The 16,263-nt window shown below is 40.6% G+C and overlaps 1 protein-coding gene across 1 annotated transcript in view; it reads right to left on the bottom strand.

Annotated features, from left to right (window-relative positions):
* Window positions 1-10,788, bottom strand: part of LOC104272817 (cytochrome b-245 heavy chain) — a 12,099-nt gene extending 1,311 nt beyond the window's left edge. Inside the window, exons 1-8 of the mRNA XM_009867916.1 lie at window positions 10,689-10,788; window positions 9,859-10,004; window positions 8,859-9,049; window positions 5,276-5,405; window positions 4,393-4,485; window positions 3,203-3,456; window positions 2,731-2,893; window positions 1,773-1,919 (exon numbers count right to left, since the gene is read on the bottom strand). Coding sequence (XP_009866218.1) covers window positions 1,773-1,919; window positions 2,731-2,893; window positions 3,203-3,456; window positions 4,393-4,485; window positions 5,276-5,405; window positions 8,859-9,049; window positions 9,859-10,004; window positions 10,689-10,719 — 1,155 coding nt within the window. The 5' untranslated portion in view covers window positions 10,720-10,788. The remainder of the gene's footprint in view (window positions 1-1,772; window positions 1,920-2,730; window positions 2,894-3,202; window positions 3,457-4,392; window positions 4,486-5,275; window positions 5,406-8,858; window positions 9,050-9,858; window positions 10,005-10,688) is intronic.
* Between the last annotated feature and the right edge of the window lie 5,475 nt (window positions 10,789-16,263).

Genomic DNA, 16,263 nt, shown 5'->3' with positions numbered 1-16,263 from the left:
TAGGGAAAGTTAACATTGATAAAGCCTTGACTGTTGGTATTTATCTCTTCCTTTTCCTCAGACTGAGTGATCTCAAGGGTTAAAGCTATGAAGCATTGAACATATCAGTTAATTACATTTCTTTTAAAATGTTTAGTGTAAGAACTGTAAAGCAAAGCTGTAAATTAAAACAAAACATCACTTCTCCTTCATGTACAATAATACAAGTCTCTGGAGCTTAATGCAGTCCTGCCAGTCCTGGAAGATTAGATCCACATGAGGACATCTTGTCCACCCTCCACGTGCAACTTTCACCTAAACCTGCTAAGCTAAGTAAAGCCAGGAAGAGAAGATGTGGTTAAGGGCAAAAGTTCAGGCCTTCCAGGGTTCTGTAGCACTTTTATATGAGAAAAAAAGTTACAAGTAACCTTCTCCCCAAGCAAAAATCATGTGACTTCTTTCCTTCCCGTTTTTTCCACTGTATGTGTGATAATTTCCTACCTTGCTCCTAGCCCTCCCTGACTGCCTAGATGAGCTACAGCACTTTAGGCACGTGGTGAATTTTGCAACAACGAGATACAAGTAAAATAAAGTATCACGGCAAATAAGAGTGAGCACCTTTCCTGACTCAATCACACACTCCCAAGTGGCTCCTGGAAGAGCTCCTTCTTTGTATACCCACAGTGAACTACATGCATAGGACCAGAGAGATAACTCATGAGAGTTCTGAAACAAATATGCTGCCGTTGCTCAAGCTTTGTGCATTGGCTGCTCCAGTCCCAAATGCTGTTAATTGTGCTCTAAGCACAATTCAAGCTTAATAGACCTGGTCAGCTGAAGAACTGTTTTCCAGAGTGCACGGCCACAGTAAATCAGAAAGGAAGACAGTCCACATTATCAGCTGATCCCATGTAACTTCTGATTGGTATCTCAATAGCAATACAGGCTGGGGGATGATATGATGAAGAGGAAAAGGACTTGAGGGTACTGATGGATGAAAAGCTGGACATGAGCCAACAATGTTCAGTGGCAGCCCAGAAAGCAAATCACATCTGGGGCTGCATCAAAAGAAGCGTGGCCAGCAGGTCAAGAGAGATGATTCTGCTCCTCTGCTCTGGTGAGACCTCACCTGGAACCCTGTGTCCATCTCTGGACGACACAAGAAGGACATGGACCTGTTAGATCAGGTCCAGAGGAAGCCACAAAGATGATCAGAGGCCGGGAGCACCTCTCCTACGAGGACAGGCTGAGAGAGTTGGGGTTGTTCAGCCTGGAGAAGGGAAGGCTCCAAGGAGACCTTATAGCAGCCTTTCAGTACTCAAAAGGAACCAATAATAAAGATGGGCGTAATTTTTTAGCAAGGCCTGTTGTGACAGAACAGGGAGCAACGTTTTTTAACTAAAAGACGGTAGATTTAGACTGGATATAAGGAAGAAATTTTTTACAATGAGGGTGGTGAGACACTGGCACAGGTTGCCCAGAGAGGTGGTGGAGGCCCCATCCCAGAAGATATTCTAAGTCAGGCTTGATGGGAGTCTGAGCAACTTGATGGAGTTAAAGATGTCCCTGCTCACTGCAGGGGGTTTAGACTAGGTGACCTCTAAAGGTCCCTTACAACCCAATGCATTCCATGGTTCTATGATTCTGTGATAATACCTGTCTGCATTTAAAACCTCTGAGAGCCAGCTGGAGGCTCAGGATGAATACCATTTGAACATTTCTCAAAACATAAAAGACTTGCTTAACTTCCACCTCAATGCATATGAAAGCAATATTTTCCATTGCATTATTACCTGAGATTCATCCCAGCCTGTAAGGTAGATGTTATAGCTGAGAAACTCTGCGTTATTCCTCTCCTGCATTTGAGCCTCCAGAGATTGCAAGAGGTCAGCAAACCATTCAAAGGCATGAGTGTCCCTGCAAAGCCAGTAAAAATAAATCTGGAAGAGACAAGAGTGAGCTATCAGGGGACATATAGGCACTTATACTTTCTGTGTTTATGTCTGCTGACATAATGAGTGTTGTAGAGTTCTTGTAGAAATTGCCCTGACCACTTCCATAGATGGGTACACTGGTATTGAAGCTATTCAGGAGTTTTGACACTGGGAAAGTTGTGAAGCAGAATGAGTGACTGCAAGCACAAGGAAATATCTTTCTATTTTTCTTCCATATTTTTAGATCATGACATTTCTTCACTTGTGTCCTTGTAAAAAAGTTTGTTAGGACATAAATTACTGATTTAGAGGTAGACTCTATCTCCCTGCCTGCTGGAAGGCAAGGTAAATTGAAGCAGGTAACAGAACCAGTTCTGTTCTCTGAATACCTCTCCACACCTCTGTACAGGGAGTTTCCCTGAGCAGGAGGGGAGAGGAGGATGGTAGCAATGCTCTTCCACTGACATGAAGTTGCTCTCTCTGTGTTTAGAGAAGGAATGCAATATTTGCACAGGCTGTATTAGTGCCTTGGACTTTGTCTTTGCCACAGATATTGAACTGTATTTCCACTGCTAGTGGAAATCCCCAAGGCCACAGTCAGGATTTGCATGTGTGATTTAGCTCATAAGCTATTTCTTCTTTCATTACGTTTTTGCCTTTGGCCTTCCTCCTTCCCTGCCTGCTAGTCTTGTGAGGCAGCTGAACTCTTCTCACAGGATTCACATGTCTGGTACCAGATAACCTTCGCTGGGCCTGTTTTGATTTGGGCTGTTCACCCTTGAACAATTACATGGGCTCTGGGAAAGAGGACACGTACCTTCTTGAGTTTTAGGTTGGTTGCATCGTGGCAGTATTTGTACCAGACAGATTTGAGCACAGATGCAAAGGGGGTGACCCCTATTCCAGCTCCAACAAGCATAACAGTTTCGTAGCTGAATACGTCCTCACTTGCTGTTCCAAAGGGGCCATCCACAGCTATCCTGAAATTGAAAGTACTCATAATTAATCAAGGAAATATTTAATTAATTAAACAAATATTTATTAGAACCATTTAAAATAGTAATAAAAAGATAAGGTATTTGTCTGCTACAATGCATACTTGGGCTGAATACTACTCATCAAAAGAAGAGGTGGAGTTGATAGGAAGAAATTATTAAGAGCCATGTAAGGCCCACATATATGGTGGAAGTAGTTAAGGATTGTGTCACAGGTGCCAACAAACTGGTTGAGCAAAATTTAAACTGTCATGGGTGTTGGTTGACTTTATTGTGGAGACTCTTTGTACACACTTGGGCAACTTCCACGCCTCCTGGAATTCTTGCTTATCACATCCGCAGGCGTTGAACAAGCCCTCTGTCCAGTCTCCTACAATACGGACATGAATGCTGAAGTAATCCTCTTCTGGCGCAGAGGTTAGAGTAAACGGATGCCATTCCAGTTTAGACACCGCTGGACATTTGACAAAAATGTATTGCCCAACCTCCATCTTGAAGCCCTTCTTCATCATCTGGAGCTCAATTGTCTTGAAGGGATGAATGACCACCTACAGTGAGAAGGACAAGGGAATAAAGGGAAAAAGAGAAAGTCTGTCTTCACTGTTCACTGGATCTATCTGCATCATCCATCACTAACATCATGCTCTGCTATGAGAACAAGGAAAGCAGGTGAAACTTTGTTCCGAGCAGAAATGGAAGTGAGGAACAGCACCTGACAGCCAGATGAAAGACTGCAGAAGATGGTGAATTTTTCGTTGAAGTATATTTTCCACACCATGCTTGCAGTCACTCCAAAAGGGACAGGTCAGACTGGCGTTGCATCTTGCAACACATCACCAGATCTATCTGTGCACGTTGTTAATTCCAGATGCACCTTACATGGTGGCACAGAGCAGTCTTAATGGATCTGACTATATATATAGGGGCAAAATCATAGGGCTATCGTACAGATAGGGGACTGGATAGATAGTAACACTGGAAACTGATGTTTTCACGTTATAGCTGAGTGAGCATTTGCATTTTGCCTATCTTTAGCCAAGAATAAATAGAAGCAATATTCTAGAAGCAAGGCTAGTATTTCCATCACTAAATTGACTGCTAAGGTTATTTTCATTTTTCAGAAGAGACTTGTAAGAGGGAGAATCAATCTAGATGTTAATGTATGGTATTAATAACAGAGCTTAGGACTGTGGAAGAAATTTTCTGCCAACAGGGAACTAAGCAGACACCAGACATATGGTGTAGCAATGGCTTAGAGCTATTTTGGTTAAATTATCAAAAAGCATGCTAGTAACAGGAGCCTTCCTCCTCTTGCTCTCTTTTAGAGGCAGGCTACATTTTGATGTTAGAGGTTAGCATCATGGTAGCAGCTAGAACATTCCTTTCACTGATAACATTGCTGTGTAGGAGCCACTGGCTTTGCTGCACTGTTTGGAAAAAATGGTACTGTTTTACCTGGTATTAAGCATATCATCCACACATACCTTTGTGATAACAACCTTCTGCTGTGACCTCCAAAATCGCACCAATCTCTCACACAGGTACAAAAACATGGGGCCTACTACCCACTTCCATGTCTGTAAGCAGAATAAAATGAGAAGTCAGAGATAGATAATGAAGATGGCAACCTAGATTGAATCGAGTCCTGGAAATGATAAGCAGACGTGAAATTCAAATAATCTAGGTTCTTTATCAATCAGAGTAGGGAACCCGTATGAGATATGACACTTTCAAAATTACTTTTTGTCAGAGAGGGAATTATTTTTCTGTTGAGAGTTGCAGCTGGCTTTTAAGTTGCCACTGGAATTACAGCAAAGTATTTTCCTATGAGTGATTTTGTCTCTGTCTAAAAATTAGGGGAGGTAAGTGAAATGTGGAGTAAAACTCCAAATGTATTATTGACACAGATCTGTATCACTGCAGGAAAAGATATAGTTTCTGTTAACTGATCAGTCTGAAATGTGAATGAATAACCAGCCTGGTTAGTCAATAAAAGCTGAAGTTTCAATGTCACATTTTCAGCGGCATTAATTTTCTGGTAATGATCATTAGTCCAATAATAAAGTGAAACTGTTTATTACACAGATTATAGCACATTCTAGAAAGCCACAAAATACATTTTCAGTAAACAGTTCTTGGATACGATTTGCTCTATTGCTTTGTCTGTTAGCTGCACTCATTCTACAGCACGCTGGAAGTAGGTTGTCTGTGTGTCTGCAGTCCATTTCTGCTAACAATCCATTGTGTCTATTGCTTTATGTAAAGAAAGCTGCCACTGAAGGGTGCTGGGGATTACAGAGCTGCTTTTCTACAGCGAAAAGAGTAAACATTTTAAATTGGATTTACGCTCAAGATGACTGTTCTTACCATAGGCGGATTCCCTGAAAACTGGGGGATTGGGCAAGCCCCCTCCTTTCCCCAGTGAGTGAAGTTCTTGTAGCAAACCTCTGGATCATGCTCACCCAGGCTCTCAGCTGTCTGCCCCCGTACAATACGTCTGGAAAAAAACAGAAGTCCTTAAAGCAATGTAATGAAAATAAAGGTATCTGTCCCTTATTCCTACTCTATGCTCTATGTACTAGCTATTTAAGTGAGGTTGTGTACTTCTGCAGTGCTACAGCTTTGATACAGCTTGACTGCTCTAATCAATCCATAAAATTGCTATTAAGGTCATAAAAATGGGCAGGAAAATTTGTGCAGGAAAATGCTAACTACAAGATTAGGTGAGGAGCTGAGAGGTATGTCCATTACCATTTCCAGGATGTGATCACAGTAGGAAAGCCTCATTCTTTTCTGAGTTATCCTACTTTTTTATTCAATAAAATGAAAACCTGGAGTGGGCAGGGTAATCAATTTCCTAGTGATCAGTACAGAAATTATTTCAGTTTATCTTAGAAATTTGGAGAGCCCTTTCCAGCATACATTCTTCCTTTGATCCTTCCTCTCCTTCTAAAGCTGTGGAGTAGCTGTTCAGGTGGTGTGAATGAATCTCACAGATGCTTCTGATGCAAATCAGCTATGCCAGCTACACCAGCTTGTGTCAGCTGATGATCTGGCCTCCATTTTCGTGTTTGGTTAGGGGTTTTTGTTGTTGTTCATTTCATTATAGAGAAGCTTGACTGCTCTAGTTCAGCTGTATTTCCAGTGGCAGAGCTAGTGCTGAAAGACAGTTTCACTTTCAAGAGGGGAAAATATATTCTGATCTTGTTCACTGTTCCCTGCCTCTGTCTGGAGTTCTGCCAGCCTCAGGGGTGTGTGAGTGCCAAAAATTATAGTAATAAGTGGAATGGGGGTCACAGTAGAGAGATTCAGATTAAGATCTGCCGGCTTTCCATAGAAATGGTCTGATGCCATCAGGCTCTTCAGTTTTATGCATCTTTTATATAGTTTTATGTATCTTCTTCCCATGACTTCCCTTTCTGCTTTTCTAGCACAGTTTCTGTTAACTAGACTATGTTTCTGATGTTTCAAAAAAACCATGGTATCTAAGTCATATGTATGCCTGGCTTTAAGTGACAGATTTATCAGAAGATTATTAGAAAGCCTGTGCACAGTTGTGAAAGTTAAAAGACTGCACTGCTCATAAATACTACAGATGAACCTCTTCCTCATGAAAGGTTTGATTAACATCCTGCCTGAAAAACAAAGTGGGGGAATGACACTGTCCCAGGAGCGTCACGAGTTGCAATTTGCAGGAACATCACCAGTTGCAGTTTACTTCCCCACTAGTGACAACGGGGCGGGTGACAGCAGCTGGGCCACTCTCTGAGTTCAGTTACGGGAACAGGCGGAGCCCGTTTCCTCCCACTCTTCACCCGTTGCTTAAGAGAAAGTGGCCTTGAGGGTTTTTGCTTTGCCCTGTGCTGCATTCAAGGTTTGGCAACACCAGTACCCTGTACAAGAGAAAGGCCATTCTTATTTTCCCTTATTACTCAGCGTAGATGCTCTTCTAGTGCTGTCATCAAGCTTTCAGTAGTATAACCTGCTAATTAGTTCTTTCTTGGCTGAAAGTTTTACTTTACCTTCCAAGGCAGGGTGATCTATATCTCTGTACTCTTTGCTGTTTACATCTGCTATGATGGGAAGTTTGGGACATTTGTCTGTGACACATAGCTTACACACACAAAAAAATCACTCCTACAGAAGTACTGTAACAGTTTGTAATGGGTAAAAATCTGCCTTTTTGAGTATGTTGTCTTTGGTTCAGTTCTTCTGTGTACACATATATATGTGTATGTGTATACTTGCACGTATGATACCCAGACTTCCGTCTCCTGAGATAAACTGGCACCGATGTCTCTCTTTTACATGTTAGTTGGAGACTATCAGAACATACTTATTCCATAACACCCATTTTTGCACACCTAAGATGCCTTCCTCGAATGTGACGAGCCTGTCCAATTTTTTTAGTGTATTAGTATTTTCTCTAAACTCAAAATGTCATTCTTGCCATTAAGGCCAGTTAAGTGAGGCCACCAAGTTCACAGCCAGAAAGCATCCTTCCTTCTACAGATAATACTCTAGTGTTTATCTCCTTCCAAAGGAAAGCTGAACTTCTCTCATCACCACATTCAATGCCAGTGCTGCCCAAACTCCTGTCTTTTCAGTACAGTGCAATTAAACTGGTGGAAGCACACTGAACATCCAGGTTAATAAAAGTCAACTTTTATGAATGTATTGGATGTACTTAAAAGCCTTCTAGGCATGGTGCTTGGGGACATGGTTTAGAAGTGGCCCTGGTAGAGTTAGGTAACAATTGAACTTGATGATCTTAAAGGTCTTTTTCAATCATAACAATTCTATGAAGTATATTCTCCTCACTGATCTCTAGAAACAGCAATGCTTGCTTTTTGATAGCACTGTGTAGTAACTACTGGCAAGTTTGGGCATTTTGTCAGTAACTATACAATATTTACTGCAGGAAACACGAACCACTTGTTCTTTTCCTTCAGCAGGTTTTGCTCAAACCTTCTCCTTATTTTGAAAGTTGGAATGGACAAATAAGCAGGTGATGATTCTCATCTGCCTTCTATTTTTGTTCTTCCTGTTTTAGTCTCATTACTATCTGTTTTTTTCTGGCACTACTGGACTGAGTAATAGTAAAAGTAATAGTAAAATAGTATTTTTGTAATAGTAATAGTAAAATAGTAAAATAGGAAAATAAATAGTAAAATAGTAATTTTTGCTTGACATTTTTAAAGCACACTTTCTATTACACTTGGAATTTCCTTTAAAATGGACAATACAATTCCGAACTATGAAATGTGGCTTGGATACTTCAGCCTTTTTTTCTCCTTTATGCATCAGTTCTATAGTTTTATAAAATGAAACTGAAGTTCATTTTTCTAAGTACTAAAATCATGTTTGTAGAGTATTAAAATTGTTTTACTAGGCTTTTCAGCTGTTTCAGAAGAAGGTATGGAATTAGCCAATGGTGGAAAACAGATGTTTGGGATTTGGAAGTTACAAAAACTTAATACTTGTCTATATTTGATCTGCAACAGCTAAAAATATATTCTGAAGTGCTGCTGCTATTAAAAGTTCATGCAAATCTGAAAGATAAGTCTGTGTTATTACACTTCTCCTTTAACCAACAAAATCCTGGGGTCTGTAGCATTTTTGTGCTGAGATTTCCTTATATGTGTGTATGTGATGCAGTTCCTTTTAGGAGAGAGAGATAAATTAACAGTTAGAAAGAGGAACCGTGGCAAAGAGCTTTTCAATTAAAATAGAAGTTGAGTATCAGTGAGCTTAGGTATTCCAGAGTCTCATAAAGCCTCATGCACGTGTATAGCTTGTCGCGTGTATCAGTGACAGCCTGTGTTGCCCATCACTACCATCAAAAATAACTGATGCTTAGTGACCCAAGTCCCTATACTTATGTGTGCAGAAGCCTTTACATTAAGATACAGTATTTACCATGTATTGTGTGGTAAATGTGAATACTCACCCAGCACCATGGATGACAAGGCCAATAAAGAAGATGACAAAGAGATGATGCGTGTACCAAAATACTTCAAAATATGACCTTCGGATGGTTTTGGTGGATGACGTGATGATTAGTATGAGAGCCAGCGTGATGATAACGCCAGTGAGACCAGCCAGGTACGTGAAAGCCACATATAGGCCACCAACAGGATTCTGTGAAATAATTGTACATGTTGGTCTAAGGAAGGGGCTGCATCAAAGCAGAGCCAGCTGAACCATCAGTCTCACTCTCATCCTTTCCTTGCTGCAAGTCTTTAAGCCATGCTCTATGAGTTTGCATGCCAAAAATGCAAAAATCCCACTCAGATTTTGTTGCACTGCAGATTTACCATTACTAAAGCAAATGGAAGTAGAGAGAAAGGTTTTGCCACTGACTGACACACTGAACATCATTTATTACTCTGCAGCTGCTTGGCAGTATTGGCCTCAGGAAGGTGAACACATCTGCACAGCTCTCTTGTTAAAAGCTGGAGTCGTATATCCACGTTCAGAGGGCTAAACAGAAGCTCTCCTCTTCAGTGGTGTTGTTCAGCCGTGGGTCTTGTAACTCATTCAGAGACTGGGTGCTCGGTGCTTGTGAGGAATGGGGAAAATGGGGAAGTTCCTTTTTTTTTTTTTTTAACCGGAGCTTAAGCAGCCCAAGTTCAAAATTTTTGCCTTGATTTGTGTGTACCTTTCTGTGTGCCATGTCTACCTTAGTCAGAAGATTGCTTTATAGGGTATTTGTTTTTATATCACGTTTTAAAACTACTTTGAAATCCTCAGGTGAAAAAGTTTAAAATACTATAAAAATTCGGCAACAATATTACTTATAAATATAGAAGAATGAATTATACAAGGTTTTGCTGCAAGATGTCCCAAACCGAGATCATGCACACCAGAAAAAGCACTCTGCTCATATAGTCTTGTATAATCCTCTGAACAAATATAATAATGATTCTTCATGGTCTGATGTCACTTACCCCAATAGTATTTCTGTAGAAATTTATATAGCTTTCATGTGGGTTATCACCAAGGGTAGAAAGCACAGCTGCCAGAGTTCCTTTCTCTTCAACACGGGCTTGCACGCTCCACTCTACGTTGAATAAATGTGCAATGGTGTGAATCGCTAGGAGAGACAGGAAAGAAATAACCAGGGTTAAGCACAAGACAAGTACTCAGTGATTTTGGGTAACATTATTTGTCAACTGCAGCATAAGACATTTGCCATTCTCATACTCTTCATCACTTTGAGGTAGTGGTGAGATTTCAGCCACAGCTCAGAAAGAGAACCTGCTCAACTCAAGTTATCTACCAATATGAAGGCTGTTCTAGGATATATGATTTGTAAGGTACTTGAATTGAGAAGTGACAAATTTGATTAAAAAAAGATAGAAACCCGTTAGGTTCGGAAATGAGAGATAAAATATGAAAACATTTCCATGATCTGTGCAAACTTTCTATGCCCTTTTATTTCATCATTTCTATTATTTGTTTCAGTCATGCCAGCTAAGAAATAAACCTAAATGAGAATTAAAGCCAGAGTATCTTGCTTTCAGGGCACTGCTAAACATCCTTTATTAAGCAGTGTCATAAAAGGTGCTGGCAGTCCAAGAGAAAAGTATTCTTTCTTATTAATCTTTTGCTCTCTCCCAGTTGCAGAATAATATTTGGAAACTGATTTAGGCCTTGGTACACGCTGACTCCTTTAGGTTAATGAAATGAAGTCTCTGTTCATATCCTTAAGAACTTGAATCCCACCTGTGTAGAACGCATGAGAAAGCAACGAACAAAGAAACATCTGAGTACCAACCGGTATGAAGGGCGATCATCCACGCCACCATTTTGTGAAAGGTGAGGTTCCTGTCCAGCTGTCGTCTGACACGGGTAGAGCAGCACTTTGGGTTTGAAGAAAAGAAGTATTCGAAGAGTGTTTGTGATGTCTATACATACTTATTTAAATGCTGGGAGAAAAACAGCCTTGAGCACAACAATTGGTGGCATTGCTAGTAAGAAACTAGAACACCTAAATATAAACAAAAACGGTTCCCCCCATACCTCAGAATACAGGAATAACAAATTATGTTTTAACATGTCCCACTGAAACAAAATATTTGGTAATGACAAAGAACTTAACATCAAGTATGACAAATGTATATAACTTATCTGTGCTAAATTACACATTATAAACAGAAGGAGGGATCACAGCCTGCCATGGCAGGCTGATTGCTTTGGTAGAGTCTCAAGATGCCACTTACCATCAGGATCCTGCCACAGTTCACACTGTAGAAAAAGACTGTAAAGTTTGGGTATAACTATTTCAGGGAGCTCCCACCCAAATTATGCAAGTCACTTATGGTCAATAATAGGAAATTATTCCTTCCCCAAAATGCGGAGTGTACTTGCCAGGCATTCACTCACAACTTGTTGCTGGAATTACCCAAAGAGAAACAGAAAGAAATACAAACTGAAGAAGCTGGTACTTAAGAAAAATGGAACGATACTTTCACTAAGAATGATGACAGGTTCCTAACAGGCCTCATCTAAATTGTGCCGTAGTCAGTGGGAATTTTCCCACCACCTATAAAGCTAGCATTTACTGTCTCCACATGGTAGAAAGCAAGATTATCCTGTATCGTACCATTATGTTGCTTTTGCTGACTGGCAAAGGAAAGAAAACACTATGCAAAACAATGCAAACATTTTCTCACAAGAGCCATGTAGATGTTTCACATAACAAATTAAGGGAGACCAAAATATCCTCCCTAGTGTTTGCCAGACATTAACTTTGTGAATGGCAGGGTAAGATAACATATCTTCCTGGCTGACAGGGCGGAGCTGATTATCCCAGCCATCCAGGAGTGGAACAGCAAAAGGAATGAGGAAACACCAGAGCAATTTAATTTCTTATTCGTTCTTTACCTAGTGGAGATATACCAGCACATGCCTTACTCTTCCACAGAAATCCATTTTTAAATATCCCACGAGTATTAACTGTACAGATAAGTAGATGAGCAGGAAACGGTTCTCTCCTTCAGTTATTCTCCAGCTGTGACATAGTGATTAAAGAACAAATTCTAACAAACTGGGGCTATTGCAATGACTTTGGTAGACTATAACAACATCCAGGAGAAATTTGGCCTTCACTGTAGCAAGTACCTTGAGACATAATTTAAAAGTTTGTAGAGAAAACTATAGCATAGGGAGGAAGTGCCAATTCTGCTTGTCTGCCTTGATCTTTCTGTTTAAGAAGCAGAAGGACAAGCAAGGACAAAATGCTGTAGCTACGTTCAGTAGTGAGGCTCATTAATGATAGCGATGAATACAGCAATAAAGGACATGTAAAGACAACACATCTGTTCTTTCAATTAATAACTAATAAATTTCTAGTGTATGATTTCTGGGTAGCAGGATATAAAAGGCAAGAGCTGCCAGCACGTTCCTATTCAGCAGTTGTCCCCTCTCATTAACCCCAATAACACTGCTGTTGGGAGAGTCGCTACCCTTTCAGTACCTTATGCGACACTTTAAAATCCTGATTTTTCTTATGAGATCCTCACAGGTGTTGCTTGCAGTGCACAGCTAAGTAGAGGCAAGAGCAGAGCAAGCATAAGCAGCTATACCCCTGCGCTAAGGCCACCACAGTCCCGACACTGCCACTGGCACTATGAGCTGTGCGCATTTCGCTGAAGACACAAAATTACCTCCTTCCTGAGGTAGAGTTTTACTGAAAAATGCAGCTGAAGCTAAACAAACTCTGGCAGCCTAACAGTCCTACTTTATGCATCTCCCTCACCTCCTTGCTCATCCTCAGAACCCTTCATTTCCTCATGCAGCCTAGCACAGTTAGCAAGGGAGTGAGCTGCAGGCAGGCAGCAGAAACGGAGCTGTAGCTCTCTGCTTGGTTCTCACTTGCAAACTGGGTGTAGCCTGAGTGAGACTGTATCACACCGACCAAGGCAGAAGGACTTACTGTGTAGCTTGAACATTAAGATAAGGTCTCAAGTTGCAGCAGGGGAGGTTTAGATTGGATACTAGGAAACATTTCTTCACTGAAAGGGTTGTCAAGCATTGGAACAGGCTGCCCCAGGGACGTGGTTGAGTCACTGTCACTGGAGGTATTTAAAAGACATGTAGGTTGTGGAGATTAGTGGCATAGTTTAGCAGCGGACCTGGCAGTGCTAGGTTAACGGTTGGACTTGATGATCTTAAAGTTTTTTCCAGCCTAAACAATTATATGATTCTGTGGTTCTAAGAGTGACAGTGTTTTCAGGATCCTGTTAGAGAAGTCAAGCTATTCAGGGCAAGTCGCATAAAGTCCCAGCTGGAATACACATCTCTGATTCCTTGGAAGCAGTTTTTAGCCTTCAAGTACTGTCTCCAAAAGTGTCTTCACCTCTTTAGTTTCTTTGACCTCAGAAGACCTCTGCCCAACTTGCTTTCAGTTTGATCCCCATATAATCTGTTTCAGACCTCATGAAGGCCTTGTGTGATCAAGAGCTTATCAGTATTTTCCAGCCTCATTCATCCAATAGCAACATCAATTTCCACTAAATTTATGTTCATTATTGAATTCTGCAGCCTGGCGAATCAGCTCTGAATTTTGAAAGATACCAGTTGATCTATCTCAGGAGAGGGGAAGAACAACTTTAACATCCCAGTTTTACTTACTGTCCTTTTTACTTTTACCCATGTCGAGGGGTACAGCTGTGTGCTTTTGAGTCATCCTAGAATACAAAGGGGTATTGCACAAGTCTGAAAGCCTGGTCTGTGCTGTTCCAACTTTATATTCCTAAGTGTCATGTGTTAAAAAGGTCAGGGCACTGGCCTTACTCCTAGATGTAGCTGAGGAGCTTAACATGGCAGGCATATCTCATTTATTCAGCCACACAGATTGCCAGGATGCACGTACTAGGTGGAGGTACAGCCTGTGTTGCCTCTGATTATTTTCTTATTACTTGTATTTCCCTGTGAAGAACTCTTGAAACATTGCATCTATTTTATTCTTTCCTCTTTTGCTCTGCTTTTTCTGCCCCTGCAGGCAGTCTCATTTGGGTGAAAGAATTGATACCATACCAGATTCACAGATGCAAATCAACTGTGAACTGGTTTTGTTGACCATGTGTATATTAAAGAGGTTAGAAAGAAAAGAGGACTAATTATATCTTTGGAAGGACAGATTATGAGCTTGAGGAGACTATTGCTTTTTCACTGCACCATGGCATGAATTGTCTGCATTATTTCTGCTGTTATCAGCTGGAGATCTAGATTTCAGCAGTATGGCACAGTCAGTGTTGTCACTTAGACTCACTTGTGCTTTTCCTAGTGGTGGTTCTTTAGTGCAGTATATAATATTTGTATTTGGGAGCTAGAAATGGTCAAAAGGCCTGTGAACTATTTCATCCTGAGATGGAAAGGCAGCTCAGATAGAAAAGAATGTAATTTATGAAGCAGCAGAAAAAAAGTCCCATTCTGGAAGCCTGTGAAAGGCAACATTTACTTCAGGAACTGAACATGCACCAACAGAAGACGTGGGCTAATATCTCTTGCTGTACATGGGTGTTAGAGCGGTGACAAACGAGGCAAATGCATGTAAACACCACCTACGGCTGCTGCCAGTCAGAGGAGGGACTTTGCACCCAGGGCAGCACCATGCCCAGGGGGGCAAGAAAAAAAGGGAAGGCTCAAAGGAGGCTTGAAGTCAAGGCTAAACCTCTCAACAGAGCTCTAGGTACACCACTAGCAGATAGATCTCAGTCGTGCTCATAGCAAAACTCCAGGCTTATCTACTTTTTAAAAGAGGACATCCCCAAAGTACAGTATATTTGGGGAACTTGGACAAAGTTGCTTGGTATATTTGCAAGGCTGCTTAGACTATTGTCTTTCAAAAATTTTGAAATTCTTTCTTCATCTTACCGCACTTGATCCTCTGAGGAAGGAGAGCAAGTTTCGACATACTGGCAGCAGAATCAGCATGCAATTGAAATTCAGACAAGCTGCAGGGGCCCTTGCCAGAGCCAAAGCACGCTGTAATGGGAAAGATGCTGTTATTAAATGCATTATTTAAGACATTATCCAGGACATGGATAGGCACAGATTTCATTTATGTATTATAACACAACTTCTCATGAGTGCGAGATCTAGAGTTAACACATTTCAGAGTAGTCATGCTCTAGCTAAGTCAGGGACATATATGCTGGCAGCACACATTCCTTCAGATAGACAGCTATTTCCAGTTTTGAAACAATACAGTTGTACAAAAGGCTCCCCATCATATCTGACAGTCAGTGGCCAAGCACAGATGCAAGTCTAAGCCATTAGTAGAGTTTTCTGTCCCAAGGCTGTAAAGAAAGTCTCACTACTGTGGTTTCTGTTCGTCCAGGGATTGTGGTAGGCAGAAAGACAGGTTATGAGGGAAGTGGTTTTATGTTTTCTGTTGTGACTAAAGGGAGTTTAGGGAAATTTTTGCCTCATCTTTTAGGAATATGTTCCCTTAATGTTGCTCTTCATGTCCTGAATTATCTCAGATTTTTGAACAAAGACTGTTTGAAAGGAGGGAATAATGATCATATTAAGTCAAACACAGCAAATGGGAGGAAAAGATGTTTGCTCTCGTTGCATTGATCAAAATTCTTTCAGGTTGCAAACCACAGTTACAGACTTGGGATTACACTGAGCTCTAGTTATCCAAGCACAGGTTCTCTGGGACTTCAAAGGCAACTGCATCATGATTGCAAAGGACAGAATTGAATCCATAGATTTGAAGCTGTATGCAGAGTGGGATTTCATGCTTTGTTGAATTAAACCATGGCTTTGCAAACTTTTTACAAAGTGCTGCATTCTGTAATTTTAAGCTTAGACTGATTTTTATGTCTGTGATCAAGCTTTTAAAATATGGGAACAAATCAATTTTCTCTGTCAATTGGTCATAACCTTTGGTAGCTTTGGAAGTAAGTTTGTAGTAGGACACATAATGTGGCATTAAGCCGTTGGATTATATTGAATAGCCCAGGTTTCAGGATCACTTCAATACTTGACTACTACTCACACGCTTGATGAATATGGGAATGATGATTATTTTTCAGAGCTAATAGCTTTGCAAAATATTTATAATATGAAAACTAACTGCAAAGGGAAATGATTGCAGAACAGTTCAATAGCAATATTTTATTCATCTCTTGCTTAATAAAGCAGCTACAATCCATGTTCACTTTAATTACCAGGAGCATAATAGTTATGTGAAAACATTTTTAGAATGGGATCTATTTTGCATACTAGCTTTCTATTCAGAAGCACTGGTGTCTCGGTTTTGGATAGGATAGTGTTAATTCTCTTCCTAGTAGCTGGTGCAGTGGTATTTTGGATTTAATGTGAGAATAATGTTGATA

Source organism: Apaloderma vittatum, unplaced genomic scaffold, assembly GCF_000703405.1.
Source record: "Apaloderma vittatum isolate BGI_N311 unplaced genomic scaffold, ASM70340v1 scaffold14714, whole genome shotgun sequence".
NCBI classification, from domain to species: Eukaryota; Metazoa; Chordata; class Aves; order Trogoniformes; family Trogonidae; genus Apaloderma; species Apaloderma vittatum.
Note: the sequence above shows the minus strand (reverse complement) of the source record. Positions and strands in the feature narration are given on the sequence as shown.